The sequence below is a fragment of the Dipodomys spectabilis genome, unplaced genomic scaffold, assembly GCF_019054845.1.
Source record: "Dipodomys spectabilis isolate Male_0828 unplaced genomic scaffold, ASM1905484v1 ptg000215l, whole genome shotgun sequence".
Classification (NCBI taxonomy): domain Eukaryota; kingdom Metazoa; phylum Chordata; class Mammalia; order Rodentia; family Heteromyidae; genus Dipodomys; species Dipodomys spectabilis.
In genome coordinates this window covers 11,253,199-11,271,446 of record NW_024870892.1, presented here as the reverse complement: position 1 = coordinate 11,271,446, position 18,248 = coordinate 11,253,199, and the positions used below count along the sequence as shown (strand labels likewise).

At 53.9% G+C, this 18,248-nt stretch overlaps 1 protein-coding gene across 2 annotated transcripts in view; it reads right to left on the bottom strand.

Annotated features, from left to right (window-relative positions):
- Rfx2 (regulatory factor X2) overlaps positions 1 to 14,631 on the bottom strand; it is a 28,050-nt gene extending 13,419 nt beyond the window's left edge. Inside the window, exons 1-5 of one of the 2 annotated variants that reach the window (XM_042697197.1) lie at positions 14,542 to 14,631; positions 14,178 to 14,267; positions 12,839 to 12,909; positions 11,849 to 12,110; positions 3,270 to 3,344 (exon numbers count right to left, since the gene is read on the bottom strand). In XM_042697197.1, the coding sequence (XP_042553131.1) occupies positions 3,270 to 3,344; positions 11,849 to 12,110; positions 12,839 to 12,909; positions 14,178 to 14,267; positions 14,542 to 14,631 (588 nt within the window). The remainder of the gene's footprint in view (positions 1 to 3,269; positions 3,345 to 11,848; positions 12,111 to 12,838; positions 12,910 to 14,177; positions 14,268 to 14,541) is intronic. The other variant, XM_042697198.1, reaches the window with a different exon arrangement.
- Between the last annotated feature and the right edge of the window lie 3,617 nt (positions 14,632 to 18,248).

Here is an 18,248-nt window from a genome sequence, read left to right as displayed (position 1 = left end):
AGTCTCAAGGATTTTCCTGCCTGGGCTGGCTTTGAACTGTGATCCTCAGATCTCAGCCTCCTGACTAGCTAGGATTACAGGTGTGAGCCACCAGCACTGGGCTGATTTGTGTTGTTTGTTAAGTTATCATAAGATATAACAGCAGCGGAGAATGTGGTTTCCAAGAATCTATGTTCTTGGTCCATGTGGTGTACTTCTTCATGGAATGGCTCAAGGTCTTCCTTTTTAAGGGGTAACCCCTACCCTACCCCTCCCAGGGGATCTTGGCTGGTGGCCCAGCCCCTGGGCACATACGACTTCTTCTTTTTTTTTTTTTTTGGGTCCGGTCGTGGGGCCTGAACTCTGGGTCTGGGCGCTGTCCCTCAGCTCTTCAGCTCAAGGCTAGCGCTCTACCACTTGAGCCACAACACCACTTCCGGCTTTTTCCTTTTTGCTTATGTGGTGCTTAGGAATCGAACCCAGGGCCTGAGGCATGCAAGGCAAGCACTCTACCACTGAGCCACCTTCCCAGCCCCACGACTTCTTTTTTTTAATTGTTAATCGTGAGACCTGAACTCTGGGCCTGGGCGCTGTCCCTCAGCTCTTCAGCTCAAGGCTAGCACTCTACCACTTGAACCACAGCCCCATTTCCAGATTTTTCTGCTTCTGTGGTGCTGAGGAATTGAACCCAGGGCCTCATACATGCAAGGCAAGCGCTCTACCAGTGAGAGACCTTCCCAGCCCCCACATATGACTTCTGTCCACATGCCTGACCTCGTTCTTTCTAAGCTGGCGTTGCTTAGCAATGGGACACATGGAGGGGACGAATCTCTTCAAGCGCTGCACAGGCAAGAGTTCCTGTGCCCTGCCACACACTGGGGACATGGCCAATGCCACCCACCCGGTGTCACCGTGCCCTGCCACATACCAGGGCGAATGACCCACACCATCCATCCAGCATCACCATGCCCTGCTACACACTGGAGTGACATGGCCAGCGCTGACCACCCGGCATCACCACAGGGCTTGCGGGGCTCATGCTGCATCTGAGGACCACCTGCCTGACACTGGCCCACCCCAACTGGCTGGTGGTGGCGGAAGCCTGTCTGAGATGCACACTAGCAGCTTCAGTAGCTCTTCGGAGCCCCCAGTGCTTGCTCTGGATTGACAATCACACTTTGGACACCTTGCTTTCCATCCTTCTATCCACCTGCTCATCCACCATCCATCCACACATCCATCCATCTACCACCCATCCATCCACCTACCCACTCATCCACATATCCATCTACCTGCTCATCCACCTACCCATCCATCCACCCGTCCATCCACTCCATCCATCCACTAATCCATCCACCCATCTATCACCCATCCATCCATCTATCTACCCACTCATTCACATACCCATCCACCTACCCATCCATCCACCTGCCCTCTATCCACCAATCCATCCACCCATTGACCCACCCACCATCCATCCATCCACCCATCTACCACCCACCCATCCATCTATCTGTCCATCCATCCATTCATCCATCTATCTGTCCACCCATCCATCCACTAATCCATCCACCCACGATTATCGCTCACTTAAGGAGAGTTGGCCCATGTCAGCCCCTGACACAGGTGGGGCTGGCAACTATAAGTAAGACAGACAAAATCTCCTGATTTCCAGAACTGACCTCTGTCATGGCAGACCCCAGAGTGGACATAAAATGTACAGAATGGAAAGTGGAGCTAAGTGCTCAAAGCAAGAGGGGCGCTCCTCCCTAAGGAGCTGGTGGAAGAGTGGCCACCCAACAGTGCCCAGAGAGGAGGGAGAAGTGGAGAACCACAGGGAGCGGAGCTCAGCATGTGCCAGCACAGGGAACTGCCCAGCCTTCACAGCAGGCCACCAGCTGGTGGCTGATCATTTCTGTCTCAGTTTGAAAGACAAGTGTGAGCTAATCTGAATACAGTGTGGTCCATCCCCCCTCCTGGAGTGGTCGGCGGCCCTGTCCCCGGCCTCCCTGGCTGCCATGCAGTGCCAGCCAGCCTTGGACAAGTGGCAAGGTCTCAGGGCCACATATCAGAATGAGGGCGGTGGGGGGGGGGGGGGGGCTGCCAGCCTGCCATTAGCAGGCCACACTCTCTTCCTCATCTGACTCCCATTTGCCAACACCAAATCCACTTTAGATTTTGCCCCGTGTATGTGACACTTTCTAGAAAGCTCTATCCTTTCTTTGCTTCAGTGAGAAGCAGGTAGGACCTCCCCCCCCCCCCCCCCCCCGTTCTAGAACAGTCAATGCAGGGAATGTGGGTGAGGAGGGAGGCAGGCCAGAGATGGTATTAGCTCAGCGGCTTGTTCACAGATGTCTGCGGCCTGCAGGGTGGCTGACTTGTGGAAGGCAAAGGCTGTGAGCTTTCCCACACAGTGGGGGATGGTGGGAGTGGGGGCCCCTCTCCCCCAGGCACACACTGACCCCGCGTCCCTCCAAGATATACCCCACTCTCCTAGAGGCTGGGTACCAGGGGAAGGGGGACCTTCGTTTTGCTTTGAATCCCCAGGGAAAGGATTATTTTCTCCTTTGCTTCCTAGGGTCCTGGCCAAGTGCTGTCTCAAGCAACTGGCCACATCTGCACCCAGTCCAAATTTCTAGACATTTTCCCTAGATCGGTTTCTGCTCCCAGCATCAAAAAATGTCCTATTTTGAACCTTGACCAGCAACGAGATCTTGGGGTCAGCTGGGTATGGGGTGTAACCAAATGGGGCACTTTCTCTTTGATAGAACTCTCGGGAGAGTACCTGGGACCTGCTCAACTGCTACAGCACATTCTAGCTTCAGTAGTTCAACTGTCCAACCCTAGCTGGGCCTGGTTGCAACTGCCTGTAATCCCAGCACTCGGGAGCACTCTGAGCTCCAGGCCAGCCCAGACCACATGGCAGTCCAAAAGAACAAAAGAGAAATGCTCACCACATTGCAGGTGTAGGCGGGGCTGGATGGACAGTGTCCAGAGAAGGGACATGGGGGTGTGTGTGTAGGGCTAACGAGCCACATGGCTGTCCTGGGTCCGGGCAGTCACTACCTCCTGTAGTCACTGCGTCCTACTAGCGGCAGGCAAGGCAGGGGAATGAAATCTCCTGCAGCTAATGTCAGTTTTTCTAGTTGTTTTTCCCCCCCCTTGTGGGCGCTGATTGGAACATCTCCTTTCTGACCTTCACTACGCGTGGCCACGCCCTCAGCCCTCACTGGCTCTGGCTTGCTGGGGCGGGGCTGGGTGAGCTGGGCATAGGTCAGATGGGCACTTACATGGCTGTTGAGTAAGCCGCTTTTGTGTGGTGTGATTCCTTCGCTTTTTTGGAGGTTTTCAATCGCCATTTCAAGCTAAAGAACATGTGTGCCGCAACATAACAGAAAGTGGAAAAGGAAAAAAGGAAATCAGATGGTTAGCGTCAGCCAAGGTTGTTCTTGTTAATATCCACATATCGACGAGTGCTGAGGAAGCAAGCATGCGTGCGCGGCTGGGCGCAGTGCGGGAGGCCGAAGCCAGCCCCACCGGCAGACTCGGTGTGGCGACTTAACAGGTTAATGGGCATGCGCATGGATGTGTGAGGAACAGACCAACCTGTGGTTGCTATGGAAACCCCTAGCATTCGCAAAGCCAGAGCCCTGAGCACTGTGCATCTCCCTGCCCTATACTAGGTGATGCTCAGGACAGCCAGGTACCCGAAGCTGAGCATATTTGGTCATTGAGGTTCCCCTGTGCAAAACCTTGGGCAAATACTCAGGAAAATACCGAGGTGAAAAGCACAGACCCGGCCATGGGAGCCTGAGGACACACACAATCACCAAGACCCCAGCCCAGCCACTTGTGAACTGTGGATAGCAGAAGACAGGAAGGATCCTGGGAAGAGGCAGTGGGAGGCATGGAGGGCTTCCTGGAGGAAAGGGCTGAGGACTTGGTGGCAAGAAGGAGGTGAGGTGGTGGCAGGTCTCGGCACAGGAGAGGAGCGCCCAGTCCTATATGGCTGCCAAGACACCTGCATGTTCCCTCTAGTGGCTCCTTCATACTATTGCAGAGTGTGTGTGTGTGTGTGTGTGTGTTTTAATTTGCTTACAACAGGCTTCTATAGGGCTTGTGTGTTTAAGAGTTAGATTTGCTGGACGCTGGTGGCTCATGCCTACAATCCTAGCTACTCAGGAGGCTGAGATCTGAGGATCACAGTTCAAAGCCAGCCCGAGCAGGAAAGTCCATGAGACTCTTATCTCCAGTGATCCACTAGAAAACCAGAAGGGGAGCTGTGGCTCAAGTGGCTAACCTTGAGCCCAAAAACCTCAGGGACAGCACTCAGGCCCTGAATTCTACATTCAAGCCCCAAGTCTGGCACAAAGAGAGAGAGGGAGAAAGGAAAGGGAGAGAAAGAGAGGGGGGAGGGAGAAAAGGTGGGAGGGAGGGAGGGAGAGAGAGAGAGAGAGAGAGAATCTAGCAGTATTTCCTACACTGGAAAAATGAGCATTACCATTACCCACTTTCAACAGTGAACCCTTCGCAGGTGAAGATTAGCAATGGGCAGGGTGGAACACCGCATCTCCCAGGCTCCCAGGCTGCTTAGCGGTGGTCAGCCCGGAGCTGCTTCTGTGTCGATCTGTTATGTGGAAACCCAGGCTGCCCAGCTGGGAAAGGCCAGGGTCTGGTTCCGATCCCTGTGGATGTTTTCGCTTGACACATCAACACATGATGGCTCCTAGTGCCTTAAAGCTCAGCTGAGCCAGGTGAGAGGGTCAAGTGGGTGCTACTAGCTTCAGGGGCGGGGGGGGGGGGGGCGGGGGAGGGTGGGCAGGAAGCAGGGGATTCTGGTTCAAGGCCAGCCTCGGCACAGGGGTCCCTGAGACTCCTGACTGACGGCTGGGTGTGGGGGTGCGGCCTGTCATCCACAGTGATGCGGGAGGCCCACGTTGGATGACCACAGCCCAGGCCGGCCTGGGCATTGAGACCCTACATGAAAATAACCAAGTAAAAAGGGCCGGAGGAGTGGCTGAGGTGGTGGAGCACCTGCCTGTCCATTGAGAGGCCTGGTCCAAACCCAGCACTGCCACCCCACCCCCACGAAGATGCGGCCAGGCCGACAGCACCAGCCCGAGCAAGGCCTCCGGGGCATGGATGGTGGAGAGGCAGGGCAGCACTGGGCCTCACACAGGGGCGGGCCGGCAGGCCACTTGGCATGACTGCACATAAGCTCTGCTGACCAGAGACGACACCTTCTGACAACCAAGCAGCAGCCCAGACTGCAGCTTGCGGAGACACACTGAAAAATGGAGCCCGGCAAGGCCAGCAACCGCGTGACTAGGGGGAGGCTGAGGCAGTAACGACTCAGGGTGGGGGGGGGAGGGGGGGACTCCTTCCAGTTCCGAGGACAGGTGGTTTTCCATAGAGGAATGACCGGGGACCAGGCAAATACACAGACACAAAGGAGGCAAGCGAGCTGCAGCCCAGGGAGGCTGAGACATGGAACTTGGGACGCAGAGCTGAGAGCCACTGGTTGATTACGTCACAGGAGGGAAGTCACGGTGGAGGGCCCGATGGCAGAAGAATCGCGTCTTATCAGACATGGAGACTTCCAGCAAGAGTCTGCTTGATGTAGAAAGGATGAAAACTGCCCAGGTGGGATGAAAGACATGAACCTACACATCCCAAAATCTCCACAGCGCTCACACAAATATGCGCACAAAGAAACCCACAGACAGGGAGAGGGAGGGAGGAGGGAGGGAGGGAGCTGTGAAGGTGTCAGGGGAGGGGACTTATTGTGGACGCGGGACCCCAATACGACTAACAGCTAATTTCTCATCAGAACCCCTGGAGGTCTGAGGGTGAGGGAATCCCCACCTGTCAATCAACATGTCCATGCAGCTCACCCAGATGGGGCAAGAATTTAGCTGCCAAAACAGTGCCGTTATGCCAGAGGTCTTAGCGTGAGTGTACCCTGAAAACACGGTGCTCATGAAAGATGCCAGACATGGATGACCCCACCATGCGTGGGGTCCTTTCATGGGCACAGGCAAATCCACGGAGTCAGAGGGCAGATTGCAGGGAGGGAAGGGCGGGCCACGGGGAACAACACTGCCGGTGCACTGAACATTGTAGTTCCTGTCTCTGTCTTTCTCAGTGGTATTGGTGTTTGATCTCAGGGCCTAAACCACGCCACCAGCCACTTTCGCTGAGATATGTTGCTTTTTGCCTGCGTGCCTCCTTCCCTCCCTCTCCCTGCTTCTTTTTTATTTGTGCTGGTTCTGAGGCTTGAACACAGGGCCTGGGTGCTGTCCCTGAGCCTTTGCACGCAAGGCTGGCACTCTACCACTTGAGCCACAGCTCTACTTCCAGCTTTTTGGTAGTTAATTGGAGATAAGCGTCTCATGCCTTTCTTGCTGATGTTGAGCCATGATCCTCTGTCTCTCAGCCTCCCGAGCAGCTAGGATTATAGGTGTGAGCCACCAGTGTGGGTCTTCCCCACTTCCTTTCTGACAGGGTCTCCTTGTAGAACTCAGGCTGATAATAGCACTCCTGATCTTCCTGCCTCCGTTTCCAAGGGCTGGGATGACAGGCATCTGGCTGGGAGAGTTCTCAGTGAATGCTGGTGTTGTCCTGGGGTCCCCGCTCCTCTGCCTGGTCTGCGCAGGGGGGAGGCTCTCCCCACCACCTCCACTCTGTTTAGTGACACGATTACCAACACCAGCTCCGAGCTGTTTGGAAAATGCCCTTAAGACCCTGTGGAGCCCTGGAAAGGCACTGAGTGAGGACGGGGCATGGCAAAGAATATACAACTCAGTTGGTATCTGTATCCTCTTCAGGAACCCATGGTTATTGGTTCCAGCAGGGCTGTCCAGGTTCACTGCAGAAAGTGACTTTGATCCACAGTGAACTGAGGGTCATTTGCTTATGAGGAAGGTGCTCTGCCACTAGAGCCACACCTCCAGTGCTTTCACGATTCCTCATGGACAAGAGGGCATATGGAAAGCACCAAGGCGCTCTCCTCCCCAGGCCCTGGAGTCTGGCTGGAGGCACAGTGCCCAGGTGTTCCCAGCAGAGGGCGCTGCGGAGCCATCTCCTGAGCCTGGGGCTGAGTCTCCCAACTTGATTTCTCTCTGTTCCAATGCAAAGGATCTTCATGGGTCGGGTTAGTGCTTCACATTTAAAGATGCCTCACATTTGAATTTGTCTATTGGGCTGGAGTTACATTTTTTTATTTGAAATTGTCTTTTGCACAGTGTTACATGCCCTGTTTCCATCCCGGGTGATCACCCCACACTTCAGGATTACACATGTATGTTTGCATTTATTTCCTGTATCAGTTGCTTCGTGTCTCCTGTTCATCAGGGGCAACAATTTTAGTTGTTGTCGTTTGTGGGTTGTTGTTTTTTTTGCCAGTCCTGGGGCTTGAACTCTGGGCCTGGGCACCGCCCCTCAGCTTTTGGGCTCAAGACTAACGCTCTACCACTTGAGACACAGCTCTACTTGCCACGTGCCCTGTCCTGGTGTGTGTGGGTGCAGGAGGGCCTGGCACTCAGCTGCTTCTGGCACAGGGCTCCGTTTCTGACGACCCCGGCAAGCGTGCGCCGTGACGTCACAGGGTGTGTCTCAGTGCATCAGCAGAGCTGGAACCTAGCAGTCCTGAGCCACACCTGCCACAGAATGGTGAGCTCTCTCCACTGTCCCTGGCCTTAGGGGACTTCAACACTGGGAAGGAGGCACTAGATTTCCTAACACAGTGTTCTGAGTGAGCTGCCAAGGTATGGTTCAAGTGGCAGTGTCTGCCTAACAACTGTGAGGCCTGGAGTTCAAATCCAAGTACTGCCAAAAGGAAAACAAAAGAGGCTTGCTTAGTAGTTGTGATGAGCCGGGCTCCAGTGGCTCACGCCTGTCATCCTAGCTACTCAGGAGGCTGAGATCTGGGGATCACAATTCAAAGCCAGCCCAGGCAGGAAAGTCCATGAGACTTTTTTTTTTTTTTTGGTTCTGGTCATGGGGCCTGAACTCTGGTCCTGGGCACTGTCCCTCAGCTCTTCAGCTCAAGGCTAGCGCTCTACCACTTGAGCCACAGTGCCACTTCCGGCTTTTTTCTTTTTGCTTATGTGGTGCTGAGGAATCAAACCCAGGGCCTCGAGCATGCAAGGCGAGCGCTCTACCACTGAGCCACCTTCCCAGCCCTCCATGAGACTTTTATCTCCAGTAAACTACCAAAAAAGCCAGACAGAAGTGGTGCTGTGGCTCAAATGGTAGAGCGCTTGTGTTGAGCAAAAGGAGCTCAAGGACAGTGCCCAGGCCCAGAGTTCAAGCCCCAGGACTAGAAAAAACAATTGTGATGACAGCAGAATGAACACCCTTGGAGGCTGTGGAAGTCAGCATTGGGCTCAGCTGCCCACTGAACTCAGCAGGGGAGGAGACCCAACGCAGCGTTGGTTCTAAATGGACTGAACTGTTCCATTCTTCCTTCCCAGTACAGTCACGGGCAGCTCAGTGTCTGAGCAGCAAGTTCACAGGCAGGCCCAGGACACAGGTCTGCTCCTTAGTCACTCCTGTGTACCCGACCCTGTGAAGTCACTGCCCTGGGAAGAAGCCAACCTGCTGTGTGCAGGAAAGCAAGTCAGCCTTGAAGGAGGCGTCGTGTTCAACAAAGGTGTGCACTGCGGGTGGCCTCTGCTGGGACTAAGCACACCTTGGACAGAGCCACAGCACTGCCTTATACATCACATCTCAAAAAAGTGCCTGGGGGCACTTCTCCCCAGGAGACAGGTCTCAATGCCTGTCCACAAAGCTGGGTGCCTGAGTGACTGTGGACATTGCATAAGAGAGAAGAGCAAGCCAGGAGCCCGTGGCTCACACCTGTAATCCTAGCTACTCAGAAGGCCGAGGTCTGAGGATCACGGTTCAAAGCCAACCTGGGCAGGAAAGTCTGTGAGACTCTTATCTCCAATAAACCACTCAGAAAACTGGAAGTGGCACTGTGGCTCAAGTGGTAGAACATTCGCCTTGAGCTGAAGAGCTGAGGGATAGTGCCCAGGCACAGATTATCCCCACGACTAATGAGAGAGAGAGAGAGACAGACAGACAGACAGACAGACAGACAGACAGACAGACAGACAGACAGAGAGAGGAGCAAGACTCAAGAGTTCTCTCTGATGTCATTCTTCTTCTGATGACCAAGGAATAGACATGAGGCTCAACTGTCCCCTCCTAGTTCAGGTTAGCCTTGGTCCATGTGAGAAGAGGTCATCTAAGTGAGGTCATCAATGTAGTTTGTGCTATTCACATGCCATTGTATTCCTGAGGAAAAGCTCGGCAAATGAAACATCTGTTCATGAAAAAGACAGGAGGACAGAGGCAGAGGGGCCTCCTCCACCGGGGACTCTGGGCGAGGCCAGGACACTCACCCCCGCAGCATCTACTCACTGCCATGCTGGAAGCCCACCATAGCAAGATGAGGAGAAAGAAAAAGGAAGGGGCAAAGCTGCTCCAGCTGCAGATAATGGGCTGTAAAAGTGCAATCAGGAAGGCTGCAGGAAGGGAGGCTGACACACATCCACAGTACGTTTAGGTCCTACCACAAAGCATCTAGAGACTGAAGTACAAATCCAATACCATTACAATGGTTCAAAAACGATGAGATGCCCAGGAAGAAATACAACAGAACATGTCCAGGACCTGTGGAAAGGGACAGCCTCCTGACAAATGAAACCAAAGATGATGTCAACACTCCAAGAAAGCATACCATGTTCATGGACTGGCAACAACGTAATAGAAATGTCAGTTCTCCACAGACTGACCTGCAGAGTGAAGGCAATTCAGTCAAAATCCCAGAATGAGGGGTTTGGTTTTTTTTTTTGGCAGATACAAGTTGATCTAAAACTCACAGAGAAACTTTACATTTCTGAGAACACCCAATACAGTTCTGAAGAGTAAACGGGGAGGAAGCATTTGATCTACCTCAAGTTCTATAAAGCTTGAGTTTACACTATATGCCACAGGCAAAAACCAGAAATGGGTCAACAGGATTCCCTCACCCAGACCCGTTCATGCTGGACAAAATACAGGTTTCTTGTTTGTGTTTAAGCAAATGAGGCCCCAACAACTGAGTTCCATAGTAAAAAAAAAAATAGTAATAATGTTTGCTGTTCATCATATAAAAAGCAGATAAAGTGCAAAATGTAGAGCTACAAGCTTTTCAGAGACAACAGCAGAAAATCCTGACAACATGCAGATGTTCAGAGTTCAAGAAATCACATCAAAAGTCAGAGAAGCTGGATGCCAGTGGCTCATGCTTACAATTCTAGCTACTTAGGAGGATGAGATCTGAGGATCGCAGTTCAAAGCCAGCCCAGGTAGGAATGTCCATGAAACCCTTATCTCCAATTAACCACCAGAAAACTAGAAGTGGCTCTGTGGCTCAAGTGGTAGAGTGCTAGCCTTGAGCTGAAGAGTTCAGAGATAGTGCCCAGGCCCAGAGTTCAAGCCCATGACTGACAAAAAAAGTCAGAAAATGCAAAGACACAAATGTCTGCAGATCTCTCATCCGTCAGGGTATAGTATACAGGATAAAGACTTCTCAAGTTGGGCACCAGTGGTTCACACCTGTAATCCCAGCCACTCAGGAGGCTGAGATCTGAGGACAGCAATTCAAAAGCCAGGTGAGAAAGGAAAATTGATGAGACTTTTATCTCCAAGAAACAAAAACAAAAATAAAAAGCAGAAATGGAGCTGTGGCTCAAGTGGTAGAGGTCTAGCCTTGCTCAAACAACAACAGCAACTCAAGGACAGCACCCAGGCCCTGAATTCAAACCCCAGGACAGACATTAAAAAAAAAAAAAGACTTCTTAATTCCTCTCCAACTATAAGAAAACGATCGACCCTGTTAAAGGTAAGCACATAGCCTCCTCTGCCTACCACCGCAGCACATCTACAAAATGCACATGCATTTCAGAGCATCGGCCCTACATGAGGGTGGAGAGCCCGCAGAACGGGGTGACAGTGAGGTTCCAGCCACACCTGTCAGCAGGAACTAAATAAAAGGTCAATAATACCTAGTGCTGGTGAGGAAAGGGGGCAGCAGGGGCCCTGGCGCTGCTGGGTTCAGAGAGTCAGACACGCGCCATGGCAGCCAGCCCCCGAGGAGGGCGGTGTCTGTGGCCAGTGTCCGTGGGCTGGGCTGGGCTGGCACACAGGTTACTGGGTATGGAATAGTATTCAGGGGCAAGCAGAACCAACTCCAGGTTCCTGCCATCGAGTGATGGAATCTCATGGGCACCACGGGGCAAAGGAGCCAGCTCCCAAGGCTTCTGCGGGTATGACAGGCACAAGCCAGGCCCACTATGGTGACCCACAACAAATGGTCAGCAGTGTGGGGCTGGCCAAGGGGAGGTCCCAATTGCCAAGAAATAGGGAGCCTGCAGGGTGCTGTGCCATGTGCAGATCGATCGATCGATCGATGACAAGGGGGTTACAGGAGGCTGCACACTTAAGAGATCAAGTTCACTCCTGTGTGCATTGCTCAAACACAACTCAACCCGAGCAGGGCAGGGCAGGGCAGAAATCGTGCAGCTTGTTCTGGAAGGCCCTGCCCTCTGGTCTGGCTCAGGCTAGTCTTCCCACAGGTGGACGGGCTGCCATCTTCAGGACAAGGGTAGTGATGATGATACCATAGTGATTAGAGGTACTAAGGTAATCTCTTTTCATCAAGGGCAAACTGAGGCTAGGAATCTGGTGATTGTGCCTCGGATCCCATAGCCTGCTGTGGCTGGTAGGACTCCGATCCAAGGCAGCCTCCTACTCACCAGCCTGTTGCTGCTGTAAGTCTAGCATGGTTCTACCCGTGTGGCCCCAGGGCCTTTGTACATACCGTGGCTGGCGAGGACCGGGCAGTGTGGGCCAGGGAGTGTCTTGTGCCGTCCATCCCCCCGTGGATGAGGTAGGCTCCCGCGCTGGACACAATGGGGCTCCCCCCAACATCCATGGTGATGCCCACCATGCTGTGGGAGGGGACAGCTGGTGGGGACGAGGCTGCCACCGTCACCTGGGCACCACCTGGGGCCTCAAAATAAGAAGCTGCGCTGCTGGGGGCGTACATCTGAGGCTCGGGGTTGTAGGCGTAGGCTGTTCGTCTATAGGAAAGAGAGAAGTCACTGTGGAGCTTTGCCCCAGACATGGGCCAAGTTCAATGCCAGCTGCTGAAGACATCTGGGGCCACAGCTGACCCACAGAAAGCAACCGGGGGCGAGTCTGAGCAGCTGCGTGCCTACACGCATGCCTGCGTGCACACGTGCTTGCGGCGCGTGAGGTGATGACAGATACAGGTCTGTCATGGCAGCAGCAATCTACGTGAGGGAAGAAATGCACGGAACTGGACACACATGCGCGTGTATGCCCACGTGTGCACACACCCCAATTCCAAACAGATGTGCAAGATATCAAAACGCAAGCCAGTGGGTGAGCCAAGGGCCTCGGACCTCAAGCCACAAAAGCTGCATAGGTATACATCATTTTCTCCACAGAGTAGAACATTCTAGAAGTCCGTAGGCTGGGTGTGGTGGTATAATTCTAGCCATTGGGGACTGAAGCAGGATTGCAATTCCAGGCCCAGGCTACACAGTGAGACTGTCTAAAATCCACACAAAATAAGACCCAGAAAATTCTAGAAATCCCATAGGAGATGTGTTCTGGCAGCTGCATGGAGGCTGTGTGGAGGCAGGGGGAGCGGAAGGGAAATGGGTGATGTTTCCGGATATGGAGTGTTGGGATCGGAAGCGGGAAGTGGGAAGGCCGGAGGCCGCAGCCCCACGGGCTGTGGCAGGGGAGGGCTCTGTGGGGAGGAGGCCCAGGGAACACATACATGGCTCCATTGGTGTAGACGGCGTCCCCCCCTTCCACGTACTGCACCTGTGCCGGGTACACGTGCTGCACCTGCAGGGACATGGTGGGCACAGAGGGGCTGCTTGTCAGTCCTACATCACCAGGCGGAAACACCCCCTGCTGGCTTTTGCAAACCCAGCCATCCAGCTCCATCCTTCCACCCCTTCCCCAGCCCACTAAGGAAGAAGACCCAGGGAAGGCAGCCATGGGAAGATGCCATTTTCTACCAGGTGTGGTGGCTCACACCTGTCACCCCAGGGAAAGTGGAGAGTTGAAGGACCGGCCAGGGAAAGAAGTCAGACCTCTTTCCAATCAATAACTTGAGCACAGTGGTTCACCTGCCCACCCAGCTTCGCAAGAGGCTGAGACAGGAGGACCATGCCCCTGGCCCCAAATGCAAGAACCTGTTTGGAAAGTAACGATAAAGAACTAGGGGCAGGGGGCGTGGCTCAAGTAAGAGAGGACCAGCCTGGCAAATGCACAGCCCTGAGTTTACAAACAAAATTAAAAATGCCGTATCCCAGCAGGCCCGGAGGCAGACAGCTGTCTGGACCCCCCGTTTTGCTGAGGTGAGCCCTGGCTGGCTTCTGCAGTCATGCCCAGGGACGTGAGGTTGGCACCCTTAATCTGTGCTGGTGAGGGCAGGATGGCGGAAGTGGGGGTGAGAGGGTGCAGGGAAACTCCTAGCATCACATACGGTCCATGGCGTCTGTGGGGAGGGGCCTTGGCAGAGATGAGTCCACTCCTGGAGACCGCAATGGGCCTGCCTCGAAGGGCCTGCTGGGAGCCTGTTTCCTTCAGGGTCTGCAAGGCTCTACTTGTGCCAGTCCCAAGGTCTCAGACACCCAGGAACACCAATGGCCTACCAATGGGCTCTGGAACAGAAACCTGACAAACCACCTGGGGAGCTGAATCTAGCTCAACCTGTGTTTTGTAAATAAAGTTTTATTGGCACAGCCACGCCTCTTCCTTGTGTGTCATTCATTATAGCCACTTTGGCTCAACAATTCAGGGCTGAGCATTTGTGTCCAGCCACTGAGGCCCACGAAGCCAATTCTGGCCTTTTCTTGACAGGATCAGCTGTGGGCTGGAGAGCCCTGGGTGACCCCACTGACCACCTGTGGTGTGTGGGGACCCGGCAGGTGAACCCACACAATGCAGTCTGGCTTTCCATCTCCCCTCGGCTGCCCCCACTGAGGGAGCAACCCCAAGGTCTTTTGGGGCATGCAGCACAACTATCTGCAGTCAATGATGAAAACGTTCCAGAACATTCTAGGATAACAAGGGCAGAGCGCTAGGGAGGAGGTGCTGTGGATTACCTGCTGCGGCACGAGCTGAACTCTGGGCAGGGTGAGGGGCTGCATCGGGGTGCCCTTGGGCGCTGAGCCCACAGCCTGGACCAGCACCCTCTGGAAGGAAGGACGCACAGTTAGACTTGCAGAGGTTGGCACTGCACTGGGCACACTCCACCTACACATGACTGCCTTAGGGAGACCCAGAGCCGACAGAGGAGCGCTGCAGACAGATGGATGGACAGACAGACACACACGTGGCTCACTATGGCCAGCCTTGGCAGGACACCTGCCACCCCCCGTGTTGAACATGTGCTGTCGGCACACGCTGGTGTGCGCATGCCCTCTGGTGAGGGGCTGTGTCACACAGCAAGGGTGAGAGCAGGGTTACCTGTGGGGACGCTGGCACAGGCTGGGCAGCTGCCGCTGGGCGCAAGGCTACGGATGCTGGCGAATCGGATCCACCCTCGGAACTCTGCATGCTCAGGTCTAGAGGAGAGAGGGAGGGGGGGAGAGGTCCGGGCTGAAGCCAGGAACACAGAGACACAGCCAAGGTCTCAAGATGGGCCAGCCACAATGACCTCCACTCTTCAAAGTCCAAGGGCAAAGTCCCTGCAGTACCAAGCAGGGGGAGGGGAAACAGGTTGCAAACTGTCCCCTGGAAGAAAAGAGGGGAGACAGGGCTGGGAAGGTGGCTCAGTGGTTAAAGCACTTGCCTTGCATGCCTGAGGCCCTGGGTTCGATTCCTCAGCACCACATAAGCAAAAAGAAAAAAGCCTGAAGTGGCACTGTGGCTCAAGTGGTAGAGCACTAGCCTTGAGCTGAAGAGCTGAGGGACAGCGCCCAGGCCCAGAGTTCAGGCCCCACGACTGGACCTCCCCCAAAAAAAGAGGGGAGACAGAGCACAGAGTACATTTCCAAATATAGAACCTACAAGGTATCCACAACCCCTGCACAGCTGCACTTTGAGGGGCTCTGGCCGACTGTTTATTCATTTACCAAGCAAATAAAAAGTCTTGGCATGTTTGCCGTTTGTACCTACATCTGCCACCTTCAGTGCTTTGGTCTCACTGGTGTCGGAGACAGGATGCTTTCTTGTTACTGGGTGTGGAGCAGAGGCCCTGGCCTCTGCATCTTGCGCCAACACAAGACAACACGAGTGTCCCCAGACACAGCCTAAATGTCACCCTCAGCTGAGAGCTGCTGGACTAGGCACTAGATAGTGGCATGAAGAGGGCGCCAGGAGACGCTCACCCTGGGCTGAGTAGAAGGACATGGACATTTTGGCAGTAAGTAAGCACCTTCCATCCATAGAAATCTGTAGTCCCATGACAAGACGAATGTGGATTTCTCTGCTATAGGAACAGACACCTCTCAAATAAAGTTAATTGTTCTAGACCAAGTTGGGCTCACACCTGTAATCCAAGTCAGCCAGGAGGCTGAGCTCTGAGGGCTGTGGTTCAAAGCCTCTCCAAATAGAAAAGTCCATGAGACACCCCTTCCTCACCTATTTCCAATGAACTAGCAAAAATCTAGGCTGGAAGTGTAGCTCAGGTGGTAGAGGGCCAGTGGAACAAGCAAGCGGGGGTTCTGAGTTCAAAGCTCAGTACTTGGAGAAAAGAAAAATCCTATACTAAAAAGCCACCAGAGGCAGGAAGCCTGGAGCCGCAGATGCAGGAGGATGATGGGGTTGTGGGAGACCTAAGGGAGGGGCAGCTTTGTGGCCAGGCCTGTGGTCTTTGTGATCCTGTATCCTGCTCCTAGCTCTGTGCTGTCCCCAGGGTGGGATCCTCCCAATCGCAGCTTCTCCAATAGCCGGGGTGCCAGGGGTGCACCACTGGACACAGCTATAGGTTGAGAAGGAGTTTTGTGAGCTTTTCTGTCCTGGCTGGTTTCAAACTGCAATCCTCCCATTCTCAGCCTCCCAAAGTAGCTGTGATGACAGGCGTGAGCCAGCAGCGCCTAGCAAAAGCCTTTTTTCTATTTTTTTTTTTTTTTTGCCAGTTCTGGGAATGGAACTCAAGGCCTGGGTGCTGTCCCTGAGCTGCTTTTGCTCAAGGCTAGCACTCTACCACTTGAGCCACAGCACCACTTCTGGCTTTTTCTGTGTATGTGGTGCTGAGGAATCGAACCCGGGGCTTCATGCATGCTAGGCAAGCGCTCTACCACTGAGCCACATTCCCAACCCTTCTTTTTCTTCTTAACCTGAAGTGAAGCTGCTAGGAGGGCCAATGCTAATTTTCCCAAGGAGATTAGAAAGGGAGTGTGTTGAAGGTGTGGTGGACATGTCCCCTGACTTGTTCTGCCCAAGCTGCACCTTCCACTGTGTGCTACACGCAGTACCTGGCGCTAGATGGCACTAGAGCTACGCCGTGGTGGTGGCAGCACCCACGCTCTCATGCTGGGATCTCCCTCCCCCTCCCCCCACCCTCACATGGAGGGGCCGGATCTTCCCTCCTTTTTCTCCCTCCCCTCCACCCCCTGCCCTGCCAGGGGCCAGGGCCCCCTCTCCCTCCCTCCTCTTCTTCCCCACACCCAGGTCCAACCTGGTGGGGTCTTGCAGCCCTTGCTGCAGTCAAGTGCATGGTGGTGTGTGTGTGGGGGGGGAAATAGCTTCACTGGACCAGGACCACAGAGGCGGAATGGAGGCATGGCTCAGGTGGTGGAGTGCCAACCAAGGAGCAAAAGCAAGCATCTGATAGTCAGATACCTGTAGGGAGTCCTGAAAGCCCACAGAGCGCAGGGGAAGCCGGCCTGACAGACGCCAGGTCCTGTGCTGCATGTGGGAATGATGCAGCTCCAGCCCAAGTCCTAGGGCAGATGCCTGCTCCCCAGTTCAGGGCCCCGGGGAATCACTGCGGGGGATCACTATGGATCATGGGGGGGGGGGATAGATCACTACAGGGCATCATGGGAGAATGGATCACTGCGGGGGATCACTGAGGATCACTGGGGTGTCACTATGGATCATGGAGGCGTAGATCACTGCGGGGGACCACGGGGGATCACTGCGGATCATGGGGGAATGGATCACTGAGAATCTTGGTCCAGTAACAAGTACCCTCCCTGAGTCCTCTAGGGGGCAGTGATTTTTTGGCCTTCTGCCGGGAGCATGACCCAATGGACACAGAGCAGCCTGGGGCCCTGAGCTGTCAGGGGACAGAGATCAGGGTGCTGGGGATCCCTGGAAGAGAAAGACAGCTGCAAGGGGTGAGCCCCCACATCTGCCTACAGAATCCATAATAATCTTTGCCAACTGGCTAAAGCACACAGCTGGGAGGAGAGAGCAGGAGTATAAGGGAAGCCGGCGGCTCAAGGATGGACAATGGAGATGGGAATGGGCTGGGAAGCTAGGTAGGAGAAAGGGCTGGCAGCTGGCCTGGGGACGGGGAAGGGGAGAACTGCCCGCAGGAGACGTGGTAGGCACACCACATGTGAGTTTCAAAGCCAGTCTCGCCACCAACTGCCAGAAGGAGCAGCAAAAGGCAACCTCTGCTTAAGAGCAAGACAGGCATCGTCACCAGCAGGGGGCAGACAGGAGCAAGGGAAAGGAATCTGTGTAAGAGGAATGAACACAGAAGAATCTCTAGCAAGTAACAAACTTCAAAAGAACCAGCTGGGGGCGTGGCTCCGGAGCTGGAGCACCTGCCTAGAAAGCACTCTGGGTTCACACCTTGGTATCACCAAAGAGGAAAAAACAAAAAACAAAAACAAAAATCACTAAATAGAAATTCTAGATAGCAAGTCTCAGTACATTTCAAAAGAGTGGAGCCATACAGGGTACATTTGTGTTTTAACTACAATGGAATAAATAGCACATTATTAAGATAGAAAATGGCAAAGATTTGGGAAATTTTAAATCTATGAAAGCTCACACCTGTAATCCCAGCTACTTAGGAGGCCGAGATAGGAAGATGGCAGTTCAAGGCTAGCCCAGCGCCTGGGCGCTGTCCCTCAGCTCTTCAGCTCAAGGTAAGTGCTCTACCACTTGAGCCATAGTGCCACTTCCGGTTATCCGGTGGTTTATTGGAAATCAGAGTCTCACAGGCTTTCCTGTCCAGGCTGGCTTTGAACCAAGATCCTCAGATCTCAGCCTCC